This window comes from Bidens hawaiensis, unplaced genomic scaffold (assembly GCF_021521415.1).
Source record: "Bidens hawaiensis isolate Kalapana, Puna unplaced genomic scaffold, B.hawaiensis_p1.1 tig00038981_1, whole genome shotgun sequence".
Lineage (NCBI taxonomy): Eukaryota > Viridiplantae > Streptophyta > Magnoliopsida > Asterales > Asteraceae > Bidens > Bidens hawaiensis.
In genome coordinates, this window is record NW_027505580.1 from 58,326 (window position 1) to 79,713 (window position 21,388).

Below are 21,388 nucleotides of genomic sequence, written 5' to 3' on the forward strand. Positions count from 1 at the left end.
AAACCCCTGACATGTATACCAACCATCACGAATGGCAAGGCGGTAAAAAACTGGAAATCGATCAATATGTGGCACCATGTCACGTGCTATGCATACGAATTCGCATCATAGCACGAGGATGCAATTGAGATAAATGGATTCCATAGGCAGTTAACACCTTCTGAAGGAATCTCGTTATGGGTAAACGGAAGTTCCCATGAACAAAATAATCGGTATACAAAGCCATTTTCCCAGGCGGTGGGAAACTAGCTATAGAACCGATAGAAGGAAACTCTGGTTCCCACTCGGGTGGAATACCATACCTTTCCAGTAATTTTTCATATTCTGAGTAGTCCCATGCAATTTCTATCTCATCAACTTCAGTTTGAACATTCGACATTTTAGGAAGATTTAAGGAAGACATATAAGAAAGATTCGATACTTTATCAAAGAGAAAATAAGAAGATAATCAGAGGAAAAGAGAGATAAAACTTCTGAAGAAAGGAGTCTCTTCTTATTTATACCCATCGCAATTAATGCGATGGGATATGAACAGTAGAGAGAGAAAGCATCACCCAACCGGTGACTGCCACGTCACGCGGGAAATTCGAAAAAGAGAAAAAGTTGTACAGTTGGGTACAGTGACAGCCGTAAAAAACGTTCCATCACCTGTTCACGCGCTTGCGAGTGGTCAACTTGTCATTTTTCATGATTATCCATACCATCAGAAGATATTTTCTACCTAACTTCTGAACTATAAAAATCCCCAAAACGCATTAAGTCCAGAATTTCACCCGCATAAAGGTTTCACACAGAAGAAACACTGGATTGGGGGGACTTGTAGAGGTAGGGTACCAAAAAGACCCAAATACCCTTAAGTACCACCCGCGGGTTACAGAGAATCCTCTTATAAGCCACCCGCGGGACACATGGACCACCCGCATATCACGAATGAGGAGGAACGTCCTCACAACACGCGCGGAAGCATCCTGGCATCCTAAAAAGTCATCCGCAGGACGGGGTATTTGTCCGCCTCAACATCCGGAAGACAATGCCAGCGGGACAGCTGTCATCACTCAAATACTCTCTAAAAGGAGGTTCATGATTCTTACTTGGGGGATACGTGACTAAACAACCAATGAATAAAGGACATCTGGCCAGTTTGTTATAACCGTGCACATGGCCAGGGTGCAATCCATCATATTATTGGGCGACGCGTGTCTAGGTTGTTATACTCATGCACATGGGACGTATAGCTCAACCTATCACAAGAGGACACGCGTCCAGGCAGTTATCAAAGATCTTCTAGAAGAGGATAGCTGGCCCAATCACTTTCCTACATCCTTCGGCTATAAAACCTTGTCAAACGTTATGAGGTATTCATTCACTCACTTGCATTTTGACTACACTTAGTCTGTTTACTTCAGTACTTTCTTCATTTACGAACGTTACTGATTCTCACGCCGGATGGTGGTTACAGGAAGACCCCCCCCCCCCTATTGTCCTTCCTGTAACGAGACTCACGGTGTCTGTTTTGCAGGTTCCGGTCATTGGACTTTAGGAAGTCACACTCATATCATTGGTAGTAATTATCGTATCTTACCCAGTAGACTCATTGGATCCAGGACCCATACCCGGGGAGTGGATCCGTGTTTCTTCACATTTTTCTTGACATATTAGTCCTTCTAATATATTTTTTTTAAATTTTTAATTCCTTCAAAATATTAAATAAAAACTATTTGTTTTTCAATCATTTCATATATTTCTATTAATTTTGTCTTATTTCTAGAGAGATATTCCAACAAACCCGTCGATGTCGCCATAATACTAATACTAATAATAATAATAATAATAATAATATATTATTATTATTATTATTATTATTAATTTAAAACGTGTGAACTCCGACACTCTCTCGTTAAGGAGGAATGAATCACTACTCATCATAGTGAGAGTAACAGTCAAAGCAATAATACCATTACCCGCGGCTATTTTTGTTCATTCATAATTACACACACACACACACACACACACTCAGTCAGTCGCCGGAAACCACCATTATTATCGGAATCATCATCCTCCTTCACTTCACTTCACTCTTCACTCATTCATCTGCCTGCCAATTTCTCAGGTCACCCACTCTTCCGATCTCTTCTTATTAAATCTCAATAGTTGCTGTACGATCTACCGACGAAATTCACTCACACCCAATGAGACACACAGATTGATTAATTAATTTATTTATTTATCTATATACATACTCTTGTTTTGCGTGCCTGCTTGTTTTTTGTTGAAATTTGGAGTTTTTTTTTAATTATTATTATTATTATTATAAGCCTATCAGATGTGTTTTCATTTAGGATTCTATTTCTAGGTCATTATATTTTAACACTTGTTATGTATATTAGATTCATTGTATACATATACATACATTGCATGCTATTGCCATTTACATTTACTGATTTACACTTGCTTAAAATTAACTTAAAACCTTTTTTTTAAAGACCTAATTGTTGTTGTTAATAAACTGTTTTTCTTTAGGTTGGTATAGTATATTTTGTAGGTTTGAATTTTAATGTCATACTCACCATTTCTTATTGGGAAACACACTTCGGTTTTTGAGTTTTTGGAAACCGTTCGGTTTTGGTTCTTTGGTTTTCTGTTAGGATTCAGTTCGGTTATGGTTTTTTCGGTTTTGTCATTTGAGCTTGAAAATTTTTGGGCTGAGAAAAAAACCTTTGGCCAAAAATAATGAATTTGGGCCTAAATCATTTTGTTAAATAATAACCAATTAATTATTATACATTTGGGCTAAAATATCTTAGTTACATATTTACTAAGTTATTATAAATCACCTACAATAAAATGTAAAAAAAATGAACATCTTTAAATTCAATTCAGTTCTGTTTTTTCGGTTTCTATTACATACAGTTTGGTTTTTACAAAAACGTAAAACCAAGCAATCAGTTTTTCTTTCGGTTGCATGCACAACCATTTTACATTGAAAACTAAGATGAAGTTACTACATGGTTGATGATCCGTTTTGTGCAGTTCAAATTTGAATGTTATGCTAATTCTGACTTAAGTTTGTGTAGATAAATTTGTATATATTGCTCTTTTTCATCAAGATTACTAATTTGCTAATGGTAACAATCAAACAGGGTGGGCTTTATGTTTTAGTGTTTACAACTATCTTACAGTCATTCTCTATGATAATTGTTTTGCTTTCTAAGTGAGTTATTGATATGTTAAAATAGTTTAACAGTTGCAGTGTGGTATGAAAACATATATATAACACAAGTTGTTGATGAGAGACGCTAAACCATGGAGGAATCTATTGAAAAGACACCTCCATTTTGATTGGGTAAACTTTATGTGATTGTAGTCGGTCATCTTTTGATGAGAGTTTCTGTTAGTTTAAATTATTGAGAATGCTTAAGGAATAGTATTTATACATGCAGGGACGTTATGGGATGAAGATGAGACCGTTCATGGGAGTTGTATTTATCATAATGCTGTATATTGTGTATAGAACCACAAATTATCAGTATCTCCAAACAGAGGTAAACACTGCATTAGTTCTAATTGAGTTAATGATTTGTTTAAAACTTAATCTTTTTGTCTTGTAACAGTTTGTGTATAATTTCATGACTTCACTAACACAAATCCTTTTCTGATTTGTCTTATCAGCTGGACTCAAGATTTGACCCACTCTATTCCTCAAAGGTAGATATTGAAAACCAATTAAACATTATGAAAAGAATTAACATTTTGAAAATCAAGTTATGACTTAATAATATTATCTGAATGCTTAGGACTATGCCATTGCCTCTACCAGTTTAAAAGGTTTACCTCGCGGTATTATTGAAACTAAATCTGACTTGGAGTTAAAGCCTTTATGGTCAACAAGTAGTTCAAAGTCAAAGGTTAGACTTGAAATCTGACTTTGGATTGTTATTAATATTTTTGTTTTGCTTGTTGTGTAAGCTATTGTTTAATATGGCAAGTATTATATATTGAAGGGTGATGAATCAAGTACACATAATTTGCTCGCGGTTCCAGTGGGTCTTAAACAAAAGCGTAATGTTAATACTATTGTTCAAAAGGTACACGAATTGTTGATATTTGATGTTTAGTATACCTTTTGATACTTTAATATGTGAATGAGTGAATCATATTGGCTGACTTTTGACTTTACAGTTTCTCAAAGAAAACTTTACGGTTATATTATTCCATTATGATGGAAAAGTCGACGGATGGAGGGATCTTGATTGGCATAACAAAGTAATACATATTGTAGCTCAGAACCAAACAAAGTGGTAAGGTCATTAATCATATACAAGATAAAATAGAATGAGCAAAAAATTTTGGCCTGCCAAGTCTGGCTCGTTTTGACCGACACATAAACTTACATGTTTGTGTGTTTGACTTGATCCATTTTGGCATGTTACCCAAACTGCTTATTTTCCACCTCTGTCTCATTTTTTCAATAACTTTTTTTGGTTATTAAGTCTTTACCTGTGGTCAAATAACTACTACAAATAACAATTATTTTTGTGTTACAAGCAATTGTCTAATTGTTATTATTATGAGTGTAAAGGAGTCGAGCCAAGCCCACAGTCACTTATGCTCGAACTCGGTTTGTTTCGAGCTTCTGTCTAAAGCTTGAGCTCGAGCTTGGTTCATTCATATTTATTTGTTATTTTGTTTAATTACACATGACACACACTCACACACATAGGTGGGTTCTATGCAGAAGACATATTTTTGCAAGAACAGAAAGAACAACATAAACCATTCTTTTATTCAATTTAAAAATTTTTGAAATACAAAAAGGTGGTTGAAATGCAATGTTTATTCATCTCTTCTAACATTCTAGATATAAATACATAAACAAATTTGTATAATAATAAAACCTACACATGCTTAGGTTATGTGCAGGAAAGTAAATCATGTGTAGGTGTAAGAACCTACACAAGTGTAGGTAAACGTTTATAAATGGGTAAGTTACATATGAACAAATTAATGACTTTTTATGTACATACATAGAAATTTGTATGTAACAAATAATGTTATTTAATATATATATATATATATATATATATATATATAGGTTTAAGTTCAAGAGAGAAGTCAAGTTATTGCAAGAAATGTGAGAAGTCAATCTAACCAATCAGAAATTTTCTTTTGATTTTTTCATTTAATTTAATATAAGGGTATGATGGTAAAAATTGAGTTTTTTTATATTTGGTAAGTATTAAAGTATTTAGAGATTTCAATTTTTTATCTTTATTAATTTATGTATTTCTTAATTTAACATAAAAAAATTAGCCTTATTTTGGATTCATGTGTGTATCATATCATATTCGATTTTTTTATGTTTAAATTTGATTTATTATTTGTTGAAAAATATAACATAAATATGCGTTGTTATTTTTCCATCCTATTTCATGCATTATATATGCCCTTCAAAATAATAGCTAATATTAAAAAAAGAGTCTTAAAACATTGACACTTCAAAATAACACCGATTAAGCAAATATTTTGAATCTATGATATTTCCTACACCATTAACGTAGCAAAAAAAATAGCAAACAAAGACATCATACAAACATAAATCCTACAAATAATTTATTATTATGATACCAACATAATCAGTGGCGGACCCAGGATTTTTTGCCAATGGGGTCCCATATTTTCGGTGTTCAAATTTTCCGAGTCGGTCGTTGTTCAGGTCGGGTCGAGGCGAAGAACATAATAAAAAACAATATCATAATAAAACTTTCTTTTCAATCATCACTACCTGAACGGGTCAAAATGGGTCGGGTTGACACATAAACACTTTGTTTTCCCTTTCTTAAACATTTTTGAGATAGAACCTAGATCCACCCTTTCATAAGCATGTGTTGAAAACCATTAACTTAAACTAGTGAAAAATAAAACTGATATTTTAAAGTGTTTGAATGTTTCTAAAGAAAACCATGCATAAAGTTGAAAACAATGATATGTATTTTAGAGGTGTTTGAATGTTTCCAAAGTTATCATTGCAACATTAGCAATCAAATGATTGATTAACACTAAAAATTAACACAAAAAACCAAAAACTGAGCCTTGTAAGACTTGAACCCATGACCTTTCAAAGATAAAACAAGGGACTTTCCACCAGACCACATCAACATTAATAGTATGGGTTCTAAGTATTAAATCTTATAGGGTCCTCAAAAAATTTAATATACCACTTCTAATAAATTTTTAAAAAACATTGGTGTCCCGGGACCCCGATCCACACTATGTGGGTCCGCCCCTGAACATAATATCCTACACAACCAAACTTTTCAATAGATTATTTTACATAGACAACATACATTTAAAGTTTCCAGCAAACATTCCAATTAAACATCCTACATAATCAACATGCCAACATATTATCCTACACAACCAACTTAGAAATTTGTTTATGACACATACATCCCAAGATAATATCCTACACAGCCATGCTACAGAACTTGCTACCTACACATATTCGCTTACACATGTATGTTACCTACACAGTCTCTTACACACATACCCTACACTTAATAGCACAACCCTACACTAAATACCACAACCCTAATAAGTGTAGACGTGATGTAAAATGTAGTACATGAAACCAGTTTTATTCAATAAAGAGCTCATCTACTTTTCCCAAATAAATTTTACATTCATGCTCAACAATATGAAAAAATTATATATATTATATTATGAATGTAGTAGTTCTGGACGTAGAGATCTTTGATTTAAAAAAAAAAGAATCATATATCATATGCTATCCAGACATCCACTAATCTTTTAAAACTTGAGAATTTAATCATACATGGTTTTTGAGATAATTAATTTTAAAGGATGATTACGAAAGTTAATTAAGGCATGGAAAATAACTAATAAATTAATTGTACACTTGATTGATGAGAGTTAATTCTGGTCACATCCAATTGACTAGTCTACCCTTTGTATTAAAAAAGATGTAATAGTTATGTGTTGGTAATTACAACTATGCCATTTCTATTATACACCATTGATTATAATAATCAATGGGGGAAGGTTATACAAAATTGCACTAATTTTGACGTTATTTTACTAATCTCGTGAAAATAACGTTAAAAGTGGGGGAAGGTTAATCAGGCATCATGTGGTGGCGTTGATAGCCGAAAGACAAGGGCACATGCACCAATTAGCCGGTGTCCCGATGAATGAGTGCTATGTGCCTTATGTCCAAGGCTTGATGCAAAACTACTATCGAGCCGGGGGTCTCATCGGAAGCAGCCTCTCTATCCCTATGGGGTAGAGGTAAGGTTGTCTACATCTTACCCTCCTCAGACCCTACCATAGCATTGCTATTGGTGGGATATACTGAGTACGATGATGATGATGATGACCATTGATTATAATAATCAATGGTTCAGATTGATTTCTCGCATTTCTCACAATAATAGCACTTCTCTCTTGAACCATCCCCTATATATATATATATAATATATATATATATATTAGCAATTGATAGAAAAAAATTAATGATTTGAGTTTGTTCTTTTTGTTCTCGCAGCAATTCAGTATTTTGTATGAACCTCTCCCTATATATAATTATAACTTTATATATTTTTAACATTATACATATTATTCAGTTATTTATATTATATATAATATTACTATGTACAATAAATTTCTTATATTGGTATAATTAATAAGCTCAATTAGGCTCGGAAGACGAGTCAAGCTTTGGCATATGAAGCTTGGGATCAGCTTTTTAGTGAAGCGATCTCAAGTAGTTGGTTTACACCCCTAATTAATATATTTAATAACATCATAGGTGGTTTGCAAAACGATTTCTGCATCCGGCGGCTGTGTCTATTTATGATTATATATTTCTCTGGGACGAAGACTTAGGAGTGCAGCATTTTAATCCCAGAAGGTAGCTTTAACGATCACCAACATTTTATATTCTCTCAGTTGACTAACCACTGACCAATTTTTGGTGTTCATATTTGCAGGTATTTGAATATTGTTAAAGCAGAAGGTCTAGAAATATCACAGCCAGCTTTAGATCCAAATTCAACTGATATACATCATCGGATCACAATTCGAAACAGAATGAATAAGTTTCATAGGTGAATATTTTGAACCGTTTAATTTTCTGTTTTGAGTTGTAAACTTGTAATTTCATATTTTGTTTTACAGGAGAGTGTATGACAGCAGAGGCAGTGTGAAATGTTCAGATGATAGTGAGGGTCCACCCTGTTCTGGGTAAAGTAGCATATATACTTACAATAATATTTTCTATCACTTCATTTTTTACTATTTGTCGATAAGTTTTGATATAACGTTTTTATATGTTTCTTTAAATATGAAGATTTGTAGAAGGAATGGTCCCGGTTTTCTCAAGAGCCGCATGGCATTGTGCTTGGCATCTTATTCAGGTAGCCTTACCTTTTTTTTTCCTTATTCTTTTTTATATTTTTCGTAAAATTGTCAGAAATTGATAAGTTTTAGTGTATTTTCTTATTAACACCACGTTAGAAAAGGATTGAGGTGAATTAATCTTTTAAATTGGACATGTGGCAAGTCAAAGTCTATTCAATGTTTAGCCATCTTTTTTAATTCAATTAGTTGATAATAACAAATAAATTTTTCAAAAACATACATGGGCACGGATGACGTAACTCAAAATAAAATAAAATAAAACTAAAAACATATAAAATGGCTTGTATAAATTTAAAATTTCTAAAAAGTTATAAGCAAATGATTTTCATAGTTATTACAATGTAATTTGTCAAATAATGCTTTTATGATTTCATCTGATCATAAATAATAGATTTTGTTTTTCAAATTTAACGTGTCCAGGGACTTTTATGATAAAAAAAACAGAAAGTATGTTGCTTTTCTATGTGTAAAAGATTGTTAAGGGACTTTTACGAGAGAAAAACAGAAATTATGTTACTTTTTAATGTGCAAATAATTGTTAAGGGACTTTTATGAATAAAAACTGAACGTATTTTGGTTTTTTATAGTATTTGCCCCTTTTCTTATTCTTTTATTTATTTGGTAAAATTGTTCAAAATTGATAAGCTTTAATAAATTTACTTTCAGAATGACCTTGTTCATGGATGGGGAATGGATATGAAACTTGGCTATTGTGCACAGGTGATGATTTTAAATCTATGGTTTTTAGTTATGGTAATATTAAGTATAGATTTCCTGAAATATTACATATCAATACTCTGGAGATATCGATTGTTGTGATAATAATAACAATAACATTCTGAAGGGGGACCGGTCGAAGAAGGTGGGAGTGTTGATAGTGAATATATCGTGCATCAAGGAATACAAACGTTAGGCGGGGCTTCTGCTAAAAAGGTTATTCATTTAGTTCTATCAGTTAGATTAAGTGTTTACCTTCCCCTGGTTCTATCAGTTAACAGTTAAATTTTGGTTTTCTGAAGACCTCTACTAATGTGGAGTTATCAAAGGTACTCTTTTTTATTTTTTTTTCGTTATGATGATTTTTATGTCCTGCCTTCCAGATTTGTTGGTTTGTTTTGTTTTATACTAATGGTTTCACTGGCCTTTTGTGTTCAGAAACATCCTGCTGTTGATGTTCGAGCTGAGGTAAGCAACTAAATTCTCTAATACCCTAAATGTTAATGGTTTTCGAATTGGAACGGTTAGATGGACGGACCCAGAACCGGATATGACCGGTCTGGTTGAGTGCATTTGAATCGGTTGGTTACTGTCGGACTGGTTGAACCTGTGAACCAAACCGGGTGGTCGAAGTGGATTTCATTTTATTTATTTTTCCGCAAGATGTCATTTACTAACTTGTTTACTACCTCAGGCTCCGTATTTTAATTATTTAAGGTTCCATATTTTTTTAAATTGCAAATCCACACCAAAAGATGCAAAAGTATCATTCTTTTGAATAATTTATATGTATGTGTATGAATATTTTTTTTATATATATGTGTGTTAACATATATGGGATCATAAACATTTCAGGACTTCCAAATAATTTAAAAACTTTTAACAACCAATCATTTTATTTATTTGTTATATATATATTTAATGTTATTTGAGTGTAGTTTGGTCATTTATTATATGAAATTTAAGGATTACATATATGTAAATTGGCCATTACATAGGTAAACTTGTGATTACATATATGTAATTACAAAAATAACATATAATAAATCACAAAACTACCCTTAAAATATATAAAATATAATTTAAATGAAATGACTAGTTGGTAAGAATTTTCAAGGTTTGTAACTTTTTTAGAGTTTAAAAATTTATTTATGGTGTCATCCGGTTTTTGAAACCGGTCTGACCACTGGACGACCAGTCTGGTTAAGAAAACATTGCGAAATATATGTTTGAGTTTTAAGCATTTTGTTCTTTAGATAATTCGTGTTAGCAGAGGCACGGATTGTTATGCATAATAAATTCGGTTGGGTTAGGTCAGGCTGAGCCAACCACCCACGATACTTTTTATGTGATTACAAAGGTGCATTATTAATTTATTACCAAAGCGTTCCACTTTTGTTTATAAATGCGAGTTAGGAGCTTGTTATGCATTTTGAATACACTTTGGTTTGACCCGTTTGACCAGTTAGTGATAAGACATAATCAAAATTGACCCGTATGATGGCAGATAAGGAGGCAATCAACAACCGAGCTTCAAATATTTAAAAAACGATGGGAAAAGGCTGTGAAAGAGGACGCGTGGTGGGTGGATCCTTTCTATAGACAAAGACAGATACAAACCTAGGGTCTATGACTCGGGTGTTAGTTTTGACCGTGTGATTCGTTTAGGTTAGTCGTGTCGGTTATATAACATTCTTGTTTTACTATATTTATTTTTCACATGAAATACTAGATCATTGTGAAGTCCATTTGTTATCATCATCATCAACTCATGGTTTGAACATTAAAGGACTCTTTTGAGGTTTATTGAATAGTAAATGTTAAATTTCTAGATCTTTGTATACATTTCATGTATAATGTAACTGATTTTGTGTAAAATGGAGTTGATCATGCATGTTGGATATTGTCATTTATGTACACTCAAAATAAGTTCTATATCAACCAAAGCCGATTGTCTTATCGAACAGCCAAAGCGCAAGAGACAACTGAATTGCAAAGACCGTGTTTATAGATGTCCTATCTAACATGAATCCATACACCGTGATCCCAGTTTCATTATTCTCAAAATACGTCACTGCAACGCATACAACCGATCGATCATATTCAATAATCATATTTCATTATCCATCAAAATAGAGATGCATTAATTGAAAAAATAAAAACTTACCTAAAGCTTGTCTTTGCTGGTATGAAATTGTGTGCTTATAAACTGGAATGAAGTTTGTATTGTCTAGTTCATCATCACCATCTCCAGCCTCATTTTCTGAATGGTGGTCAACTACCCGTGGAGTAATATTAGCCGTTGGATTTTCATCAGTGGTGGTCATATCAACAAACGAGTCCACGGTGGCACACATGTGCCATTTGGTGACCAAACTTGTTAATGATTGAGCTTTGTGTGTGATCTTTGCTGCACTACGTTGGCATATGTATAGACCAAACACGAGTGTAATCGAGCATAACTGCACCAAAAGTCAAATTTTAAAAGTCAACTGGGCTGGACTAGGTTATAACACGACCTGAACACCACACGAAGTTCGCGAGCCAGTTTCAGGTTGAACCTGCGAACACTTTAGAAAAACGGGTGGGTTTGGGTTGACTTAAAGCAGGTTGACTTGTTTAACGTGTTTATTTTTTTATTTTTTTTATTGATATGTGTTTTAGTGTGATAAATTTAAAAGAAAATTGGCGTCAAATTTTATAAATTAAACGTTATTGTTTCATACATATTAGTACTTTTTTATTTAAATTTGCAACTCGTGAACACGTTTAGATAAATGGGTTAGTCAGGTTGACCTGTTTATTATCTTTTTTTTTTAAATGTGTTTTAATGTTATAACTTAAAATAACATGGTACTTTATGCCAAAATTTTAAAAGTTTATGTAAAAAGGAAAATTCTGATATATACTTTTATGTTCAATCCATCTGTCTGACATGATTTTCAAGCTCGTATCATGTTTGGGTTCTCGTTAAATAACACAATTTTTATAAATAATACACAATTATTAACATAATTATAATATTATCAAAATAATGCAAGTCTTTTAATATTTCTTTCATCATCATCATCATCATCATCATCATCATCATCGTACTCAGTATAAAATATTTCTTTCATGATTTTCAAGTCGTTTAATAATGCAAGTCGTTTAATATTTCTTTAATATTTCTTTCATCATCATCATCATCGTTTAATATTTCTTTGCATATATTAATCTAAAAGCAATGTTTTCAGACCCGGCCCGGGCGTCGACCCGGACGTCTTACCGGGTCAAAGGTCGGACCGACCCGGGAGGGCGGACCGGTGTTTGACCGGGATGACGTCATAAATAATTTAAATATATATATTTATATATATAATTCATATACATATAAAAATTAATAATAACAAAAAATAATAATAATAACAAACTTTAATGTTTATTTGTGTTTCATACATTGTTCTTTGAATACATATGATATATATTTGATCAATAAAGACATCTTGGTTTAGTTGGCTCATGGGTAATTATTAACAGAAGTTCGAATCCCACCATACACATTTCATTTTGGATTTAATAAAAAATGGGTTTTACCGGTCGACCCGCCGGGTCACCGGGTCCGGGCCGACCGCCACCCGCCAAACCCGGCCGGGTTTTTCAAAAACGGGTCAAATGCCTCACCCGGCCCGGTTCTGAGACCGGGTCCCGGTCCGACCGGCCGGGCCGGGTTTCAAAACAGTGTCTAAAAGAGAGAGAGAGGATTACCGCGAGTTCTCCGGTAGTAGATACATTTACAACCGCGCCATCCACAGTTGTAACAAGTAGAGAAGCAAACTGACTCATTGTCACAAGTAATAATGTCAATAAAATAAACGCTCGAAACCTATGACTTATAACGCGAAGGTTTCGCTTGATTGCGAGGTGTTGGACCAATATGGGGCCCACATCAGACAATTTGTTAAACACTTGGGCAAAATCTTCCAACCTAAGTATTTGTAGAGAACATGTGAGTTTGAAAAGAACACAAACAAGCAAGAACATTGATATGCGGTATAACCAAGAAGTCACGTGCAGCAGGCATGCCATTGCGTGACTAAAGTAGAGGTTGTAGATGTAGGGTATGTGGGCCCCTCCCGAGGTGAACCACCATATGTTGTAAATAATGTCGCAAAGAAAACATGGGAGGATGAAAGCACATAGGAGCATTGTAGATCCCTGCATAAGGTAAATTTTGTGCATATGTTAGTTTGGAAAGAATTGAATAAGATGTTTATTACATCCTAAGGGTAACTTTCACATCCATATAGACAACAAAACAAAACATGTGATTTTCCTCTTTTGGACCTAAAATTGAAACTTTTGAACAGCCAAAAAGTCTTGCTGTATTCACCATTAATCCCGTGAGACACTTATGGTCAGGTTTGAAGAGAGTTCATTGCCCTCAGCTTTCATTATTGTCTCAATTTTCACTTCTAAGTTCTAACACTAAATATTAACAATCTAGCTAGTGCCCTTAGGTAACTAACCCGAAAATGTGAGGGGTATATATTACTATGTTCAGGCCATAAGTAATAGTTAATGTGGGTATTTTCTGTCACATCATCATCACATTTTTTTTTAGTAAAAACACGTGTAATGTATAGTGTCCCTTCAATCATTACCACTTTTAGACACACATAGGCTTTATTGTAAAAACGTTAATGCCCATATACTACCCCATAATGCCATTGGGGGGGGGGGGTAAGGCCTTTAACGTTTAACCACCCATATAATGCTCTATTACACGTGACCTAAAATACTTTTACAAATTACTCATAACATTTATACACGTTTACCCAAACCATACCCATAAACATGTTTTATTTCCAAAATAATCTACAAATTCACTAATTTTTAATGTTTATATTATTTATGTTCATTAAATTATATAAATTTTTTAAATTGTAAACTTGGTTTGAACTCAGCTAAGGTGGGTTGTTTATGAGTAGGTATATTATGAAGATAATAAGATTTCAAGTCTAAACCTCAATTGTATTGATTGTTAATGTTATGATTACTTGCTTACAAATAACCCTATTTAAAAACATACAATTACTTGTTAGACAATAATATGAGAAAAACTACTAATTCAAAACTTCATAGGTTTGTAAGTACGACAACTAGATCCCCGCACTTACGCAAAATTACACTAACATAAAAAAATATATAAAAGTAACAAAATATATAGGAACTTAGAGAAACATACATGAACCTCCTGTGAATACCTTTGTCTAACTTTACCACCAACGCTGTCCAACTTATCCAGAAACAGAAACCTCTGGAGGCCATACTTCCTAGTAAACCGCCACAGACTAACGAACGAAAGCGTCGATAACAAAGTCAGAGAGACTTGAACGATCCAGTCGAAGGGGCGGAAGTAGTTTGGGTGATAAACGGGACGTTGAAAGCCAAAGTGGGAGAAAAGTGGAACTGCAAAAGTTAAGAGGAAAAAGGTGGTCCATGAGAGTGCTGATCGCCATGGATGGCGGTGATCGGCGATGAATATCCAGGACAAGGACTTGGATTCCAGGATGTTGATGATGGAATAGGAGTTTGAATTCTCCATTTGGTTTTTATGTATATGTTTAGTGTAATTATTAAGCAGATATGTCATATGTGGGACATGGAAGACTTTTTGGAGTTAATAAAGTTGTAATGGTGTGGGTAGTAGGTATACAGGTGGACTATGTTTCATCAAACTTTGTATAAATTATTAGGGTAGTAGGCGTCATATGAACGTGTAAAAGCATTTTTAACCTGGGTTTTATCGACGCTCTAGTTATGCCGGTCAAATAAACGTCGATTTAAATATTTGATCTTTTTATATGTTAATCTTTAATTTCATATGTTGATTTGACAGATTTATTTCTTGGGTTTTAACGCTCAGGTTTCACCAACATTGCTTATACAAATAGCATTTCTGAAATACTTTTTTGTGATATTATTAAGATTTTTAAGAGTTAACTACATGGTTGGTCCTTGTGGTTTGCGTATATTTCACGCTTGATCCCCAAACTTAACTAATTGCAAACTTGATCCTAATACTTATAAACTCATTACTAAGGTGGTCCAGATGTATAAGTTTTGTAACTACAGTGATCCTTACCCACTAACATCGCTAAAATTTACAGTTAAGTCCGTGAAAAATGACGAGAATACCCTCAATATAATAATATATTCATCCTAGAAATCCAGCTACAAAAAACCCCCAATCTTAATGAACCTTAATCAAGAACATCAACAGCCAGAAAAAGAACAAACGTTAGATAAGAAACCTGAATACCGACATGATTTGGGTTTTTAATTCGACCTTTTGTCAATCAATTGTTTTTTTTAAGTTACACACAAATGTAGTACGTCCACCGTATGTGAAATGATAGAAATGCCATTAACTTAGCTAGAAAACTTAGGGGAAGTTAGTCTTAGTTCCCAAACTTGTTACAAATCAAAACCCCAAACCTGTAAGTGCTAAGCCTTAGTACCCAAAAATGTTACTTAAACCAAACATCATGGATCATTTATGCAGTTAACTCTGTTTATTCTTTTGAAATTCTTAAATCATCTATGAATGCTTATCTATTGTAAAAAAACTAATTGAAGATGAATGTATAGACATATTAGTATATTACCTTTACAAACTCTTTCAACGCTGACTTTGTTTCTTTTTATACGTCTAATGAAGAATATAAATTTTCTACTACAATTGCATTGCATAAAAGGAAAAAAGAAAATTCTTTTGCTAAAAACAAGTAGGCAAGTCAAAATGAAATGACACGCACCTCGTACCTAAAGATATATAACGTTTGTACAATGACATATTAAATGTAGAAACCATATATACACACCAAACATATAAGTTTAAGGTCGTTGTTAACAAGATATGTACTTATGGTATTTGTTTACCATAAAGACAAAGTTTGTAGGCAAAGTGCCGTCCCTGCAATTGAAACAATCAAGGTTCAAATATTAAAACCAAAAGTAAAACAATGCATAAACATATAATCCTTTATATAAACACTACTCATCCATCTTTCGTTTTATTCGCTTCATCTTCTTCTTCTTCTTCTTCCTCGTATTGATCAACGAGATTGAACGTCTACAACAGTGGGATATAACTTTGGTTGTGATTTGAAAACTTCAGCGCACAATGGCTGGCCATCATGATCAGAATCCATTTGCTCATGACGATGATATCAATCCTTTTTCTGTACGTATGCATGCTCTATCTCTTTCATCCAGTTTCCAAGCTTCAACAACAAATTATGATATTAAGAATATTTATTCTTTGGGATTTTATTTTATTATTTTGTTAAATATAAGTTATGATAAATTGATGATATTATTAATCTTAGAATAACTTTTTGATAACTTGTGCTAGAAAAGCTTTTTCTTTTAATCTTTTGTTTCTATTATCAATAATAGATAAATGTGTATTAGTTATTTAAATATACCCAATTTTTTAAAATATGATTTTCTTAAAATGTAAAATTTATGAATAAATCTGAACATCTATATATAAACCACTACAAAGAAAATTCTATGTAAGATATTTTATAAAAAAAATTAACATGTGATATAATTTATTTTTAAAACATAAAACCAAAGATATATAGTTTTTGTGTTTATAACTTATTACACAATCTTGTTTTACAAAATAGTTTGATTTACTACGAAATAGACTATCTATTATAAATTATGTTTAAGAAACATGCATGTAGAAAAAGTGGAATACAAAACTTAATTATAAAAAATTACGCCACATTTATATTTTTAAAAATTAAAAATAGTTTTTTTTCTACATATTAGTTTGTTTCGTATTATATAAGTTTGATATTTAATATTTTTTTTTTTTTGAAGAATGATTAATACTGAATTAGTTTATTGTGCCAATAAAATAATAACTTGAAAATGGATTACGTACAGAACCATCACGGGGTCCCGAGAAACTCACGGCTAACGACTCTTGGTCCCAAACCTCCAGTTTATGGTCATGTCGCCGCAGCTAACAATTCTCTTGATACACCTGCGGTAATTTAACTTCTCTATTTTATTTTATTTAATATTTAACCAAACTGAATTTATAGTTTAAACGACTCAAAATATTTACACAATTACCGTGCCTCATATATATCAGATTCGTTATTTATATCTTTTCTAGGTGTGTGTATTCTTATGTGAAATACGATAACAAAGTAACATGATATTCATGTGGTCTGGATTTAGTCTAAACAAGTTTTAATCACTTTCGGGTGAAACCTAACACATTTAGTTTAAAGGGTTATGTGTGGGTTAATTTGAGGGGTCCGCGACTTGACACTTTTATTTTTTAAATTTCTCTAGAAATTTGTGTTTTATGTTATGACTTAAACATAGTGTTGTATATCATATAACATATTTAAGAGTTAAAAGAAAACAAACATTGAGTTTTATAATTAAAAGGTAATTTGTTTATACATATTATTTTGTTTAGTAAATGATTTCACAATATTAAGACGTTGCAAAATATCATATAAAGGTAAGTCGTGCTGTTTATAGAGATTTGCCGTTGGTGTCAATATATATTCAATTTTCAAGTTAAAAAGAAACTCTAAGTTCCCCCCCCCCCCCCCCCCCCCCCCCCCCCCGCCCTTCCTTTTCCCAAGCCATAGTTTGAATGTGAGTACGCCACTGCAATATACATTTAGCATTCAAAGACGAATTGTTGAAAAAGTAACATAGCATATAAATTTTGATAACAATAAGTATATTTATATTTTACAAAATATATATAAAATTTTGTATGTTATGTTACTTTTTTTAGCAATTCGTCATTATATACTAAATGTATGTGTAGTGGCGAACCCACATACTTTTGGCCTTTAATGATGAATTATTTAAAAAGTAACAAACATATATAATTTCGTAACAAAGAGTATATCCAAATCTAAAATAAACATCTTCACTTTTTTAACAATAACATTAATCCATAAATAATTTCTGAGAAAGAAAAACTAATATATCGCCTTTTATTTTAAATTTTGCATTAAATTTTTATTTATCATGTGTGTTAAAGTCTATTTGAATTTAATTAGATATTGATAAAGAAGCAAAAAGAGTTGGAAGCTAAGGAAGCCGAATTGAACAAGAGGGAAGAGGTAATACAAATGTTTTAAATTATGAAACTAGTTTAGTTATGTATTTAATTACTTTTTACATAAACCATCTAATTATACACGGATCCTTAGAAGAAAAGAAGAGGCCCTATCAAGAAGCATGTTCTTGACTTTTTCTTTGAATGTCTAATCTTTATTTTCAATATTTAGTACCGGATTCAGAAAACTGTTCTTAATGAGTTAATGGTGTCATCATAAGCCGTCACTTTAAATAGAGTGTCATTGTCTAATAGCAATTGTTACAACACTGGATACAAGTATAATTAATAAGCTTTTTTTTATCGAAATCAAGTGAGTACCGCCTCTCAACCTAAACATGTCCTTTGTTTTACCCTGAAATAGAAAAGAAATTTAAACCAAATACGTTATTTAGATATCAAGTTTATCACATTAATAACAGAATATTGCTTACTTTTTTTAACAACTAAATCTTATTCTACACTTTAACCACCTTACCACCTCATCAAAGTAAGAATGACCCGAAACTTGCTTATTAATCTTATCTTACTTATTGTTGGTGTTATTATTTTTAATTTGGGTGGCTGCTGCTGACATGAGGCTTAAGAATTGGCCTCCATTTTACCCATTGGTTCATCATGATATTGCTGGAGACATACCAATCCACCTTCAAAGAACACAATATGTTGCCTATGCAACATTATTAGGTACTCTACCAGCCTTAATTTTTGGTTACCATTATAATGTTATGATTAAACCAAAATTAAGTATGATTAAATACGTGGGTTCATTCAGGAGTGCCGATTTCACTTTTTTGGAATCTTATCACAAGTATAGCAATATTTGTGAGTGACGAAGGTTTGTGTTTAATATACATGCATATATATATATATATATAGACACACACACTAGCCCGTTAACTAATTTATGATTACTTAATCGATCTAGCGGGAGTTTTCATATTCTTCTCGGTCATCTACTTCTTATTGGGTCCTCCTGGAGCTTTTTACTTTTGGTACCGTCCACTCTATCGTGCTTTCAGGTATTCATAATAATAACTATTTATTTATTTATTTATTGAGACTAACATTTCCTTAAATTTCTCTTAATTCTCTAGGAAAAATAATGGTATGAACTTTGGTTGTTTTTTCTTCAACTATGCGGTGAGTACTTTTCTTTCTTTCTTTTTTTATAACTTTTTTTTATTATTATAATCATGTCCTAATCACTTTGAACTCATGAAACAGAACCACACTGTGTTATTTGGCTTTGCGGCTGTTGGTCCTAGTATTACATTTGTCGGATTACATTTCAGGTACGCTCATTTTGCTTTTAACGTTGTCATTGTTAGTTTACTTACATAAAACAAATAAAACTTGTTTAAATAATTCTTTGTTATTATTGTTATAGCGGATTCTTCAATGCATTGAACTTCATGAGTAAACACCCCGCACTTGGGGTAAACTTGAAAATCCAATCAATTAACTAACTTTAACATTTAATAATATTATTAAGGGATGATTTTACGTTGTAGATCATGAGCTTCATCTGATTCGGTTTCTTTGCGTTGGAGTTTGTTCTAAGCATATGGGTCATGCAACAAGTTTATCGAGTATTTCGAGGCAATAGCAAAGCAACTACCGCAGCCGCATCAATTGACCTTTGAGCAATAATAAGCAGTCGCATATATATCAACTCTCAACTACAAGATTATTCTTCTGATTAAGGGTTCGTTGATTGCTTATTATAAAAAAACTACTAGTAACAATACATGTTCTTATAAGAAAACTTATTTGCTGATAGTTTATAGTTATTGGTTACGGATGTAAAAAGAAATATTTTTTTGGCTTGTTTGTTAGACATTTTAGCAACATATCATGTCGATATGCATTCATTTTATATTTGTCTATTCACAACCTGAAGAAACGTGGATCGGCTCACTGGTAGACGATCAACTTTCCTCGGGTATGAGTATGCTATTTCACCGATGGTTCTCCGGAGTATGAATTCTTCCACCTACAAAACGAGCAGCACCGTGAACTTACCCCTCAGAAAGGGACAGAGGGGTCCTCTTTGGGGTAACCCTCCGGTGTGAGAATAAGAGATTGTAGGAGAAGATAATAATCTGAGAGTGAGTAAGGAATTGGAATGTATTTTCTTGCTTACCTCCCCTTGTGGAGGTGGTGTGGTATTTATAGTGTTAGGGTTTCCAATGATTGGGCTCAGATCCCATTAGGGCCTTTTTGGCCTTCTCCTATTGCTTTGCGCCACGTGTCCTTAGGACACCTGGTGCTTTTTCATTGATTATTCTCTGACCCAGGTATTTCACCTGACCCATGTGCAATCACGTGGTAGCACATGGGTTTTGCTGAGTTGTCCACCTTTCATTGGCAGCTGTCAACATCAGCATATTCTTATTCCTTAAAGGATACCTTCTGGAAGGTTGTCTGACGAGCACAATCAAGGTTGTCATTATCCTGATTTGGATAAGGACGAGGTTGATTATGTGCATGTGTGATATGCGTCTATCCTGAGGATGCGCGAGGTCTTCTCTTTATTCTCACGCGCAGATGTGATATGCGCAAGCATATGTAATATGCGCCACGCGCAGATGCGCCACGCGCAGATGTGATATGCGTGAGCATATATGATGCGTGAGCATGAGATATGCGCCACGCGCAGATGCGCCACGCGCAGATGTGATATGCGTGAGCATATATGGTGCGTGAGCATGTGATACGCGTGAGCATATGTGATGCGTGAGCATATGTGATATGCGTGAGCATATGTGATGCGTGAGCATATGTGATATGCGCCATGCGCATAGGTTTTGGCTTTGTGCCTTCATGATATCTTGATTTCAAGCCTCTTGTCTATATCTTGTGGGTTGACCCGCCCCGCTCGATGTTAAGGCGGGTACATACCTCTTCAAGCCCCCCCAGTCTAATGTGTGTCTTGTCTCGCGCGAGCGAGGTAAGATAGATATTAGACTTAATAGTTCTCTTTTAATAGGGTTTGTCTTTTCCTTTTTTATTTCTCATCGTTGCGCGAAATTCTACCCTTTTGGTTGAAATGAATCGTCCATGTACGTGGTTGGTTGGTGC

At 33.3% G+C, this 21,388-nt stretch overlaps 2 protein-coding genes and 1 pseudogene across 3 annotated transcripts; 2 read left to right on the forward strand and 1 right to left on the reverse strand.

Annotated features, from left to right (window-relative positions):
- Window positions 1–1,936: 1,936 nt before the first annotated feature.
- On the forward strand, window positions 1,937–10,981 carry LOC143614066 (uncharacterized; annotated as a pseudogene). The gene is made up of 16 exons (XR_013150236.1): window positions 1,937–2,110; window positions 3,251–3,343; window positions 3,441–3,542; window positions 3,670–3,705; window positions 3,795–3,905; window positions 4,002–4,085; window positions 4,180–4,298; window positions 7,826–7,927; window positions 8,007–8,123; window positions 8,194–8,259; window positions 8,366–8,432; window positions 9,103–9,156; window positions 9,281–9,369; window positions 9,456–9,482; window positions 9,592–9,621; window positions 10,661–10,981. The product of XR_013150236.1 is annotated as an uncharacterized LOC143614066 (transcript).
- A 109-nt stretch (window positions 10,982–11,090) lies between these two features.
- On the reverse strand, window positions 11,091–14,876 carry LOC143614079 (uncharacterized). The gene is made up of 4 exons (XM_077087616.1): window positions 14,381–14,876; window positions 12,901–13,350; window positions 11,321–11,615; window positions 11,091–11,227 (listed from the first exon to the last, which is right to left on the reverse strand). The coding sequence occupies exons 1-4, from the start codon at window positions 14,786–14,788 to the stop codon at window positions 11,091–11,093; spliced, it is 1,290 nt and encodes a 429-aa protein (XP_076943731.1). The 5' UTR covers window positions 14,789–14,876.
- A 1,139-nt stretch (window positions 14,877–16,015) lies between these two features.
- LOC143614074 (secretory carrier-associated membrane protein 3-like) lies at window positions 16,016–19,836 on the forward strand. Its single transcript, XM_077087613.1, has 11 exons — window positions 16,016–16,381; window positions 17,098–17,202; window positions 18,246–18,319; window positions 18,402–18,450; window positions 18,892–18,991; window positions 19,080–19,142; window positions 19,233–19,326; window positions 19,402–19,447; window positions 19,532–19,599; window positions 19,695–19,743; window positions 19,819–19,836. The coding sequence occupies exons 1-11, from the start codon at window positions 16,322–16,324 to the stop codon at window positions 19,834–19,836; spliced, it is 726 nt and encodes a 241-aa protein (XP_076943728.1). The 5' UTR covers window positions 16,016–16,321.
- Window positions 19,837–21,388: the final 1,552 nt, after the last annotated feature.

What these genes read in the sequence shown, in the direction of transcription:
- LOC143614079 (XM_077087616.1), bottom strand. Translation starts at nt 14,788, where the DNA reads ATGACATATCTGCTTAATAATTACACTAAACATATACATAAAAACCAA. An exon ending in GGTATTCACAGGAGGTTCAT is followed by an intron (nt 13,351 to 14,380) that starts GTATGTTTCTCT and finishes TACCTTATGCAG; the next exon opens with GGATCTACAATGCTCCTATG. An exon ending in CCAGCAAAGACAAGCTTTAG is followed by an intron (nt 11,228 to 11,320) that starts GTAAGTTTTTAT and finishes TATGCGTTGCAG; the next exon opens with TGACGTATTTTGAGAATAAT.
- LOC143614074 (XM_077087613.1), top strand. Translation starts at nt 16,322, where the DNA reads ATGGCTGGCCATCATGATCAGAATCCATTTGCTCATGACGATGATATC. An exon ending in ATGATATCAATCCTTTTTCT is followed by an intron (nt 16,382 to 17,097) that starts GTACGTATGCAT and finishes GATTACGTACAG; the next exon opens with AACCATCACGGGGTCCCGAG. An exon ending in ATTCTCTTGATACACCTGCG is followed by an intron (nt 17,203 to 18,245) that starts GTAATTTAACTT and finishes GAATTTAATTAG; the next exon opens with ATATTGATAAAGAAGCAAAA.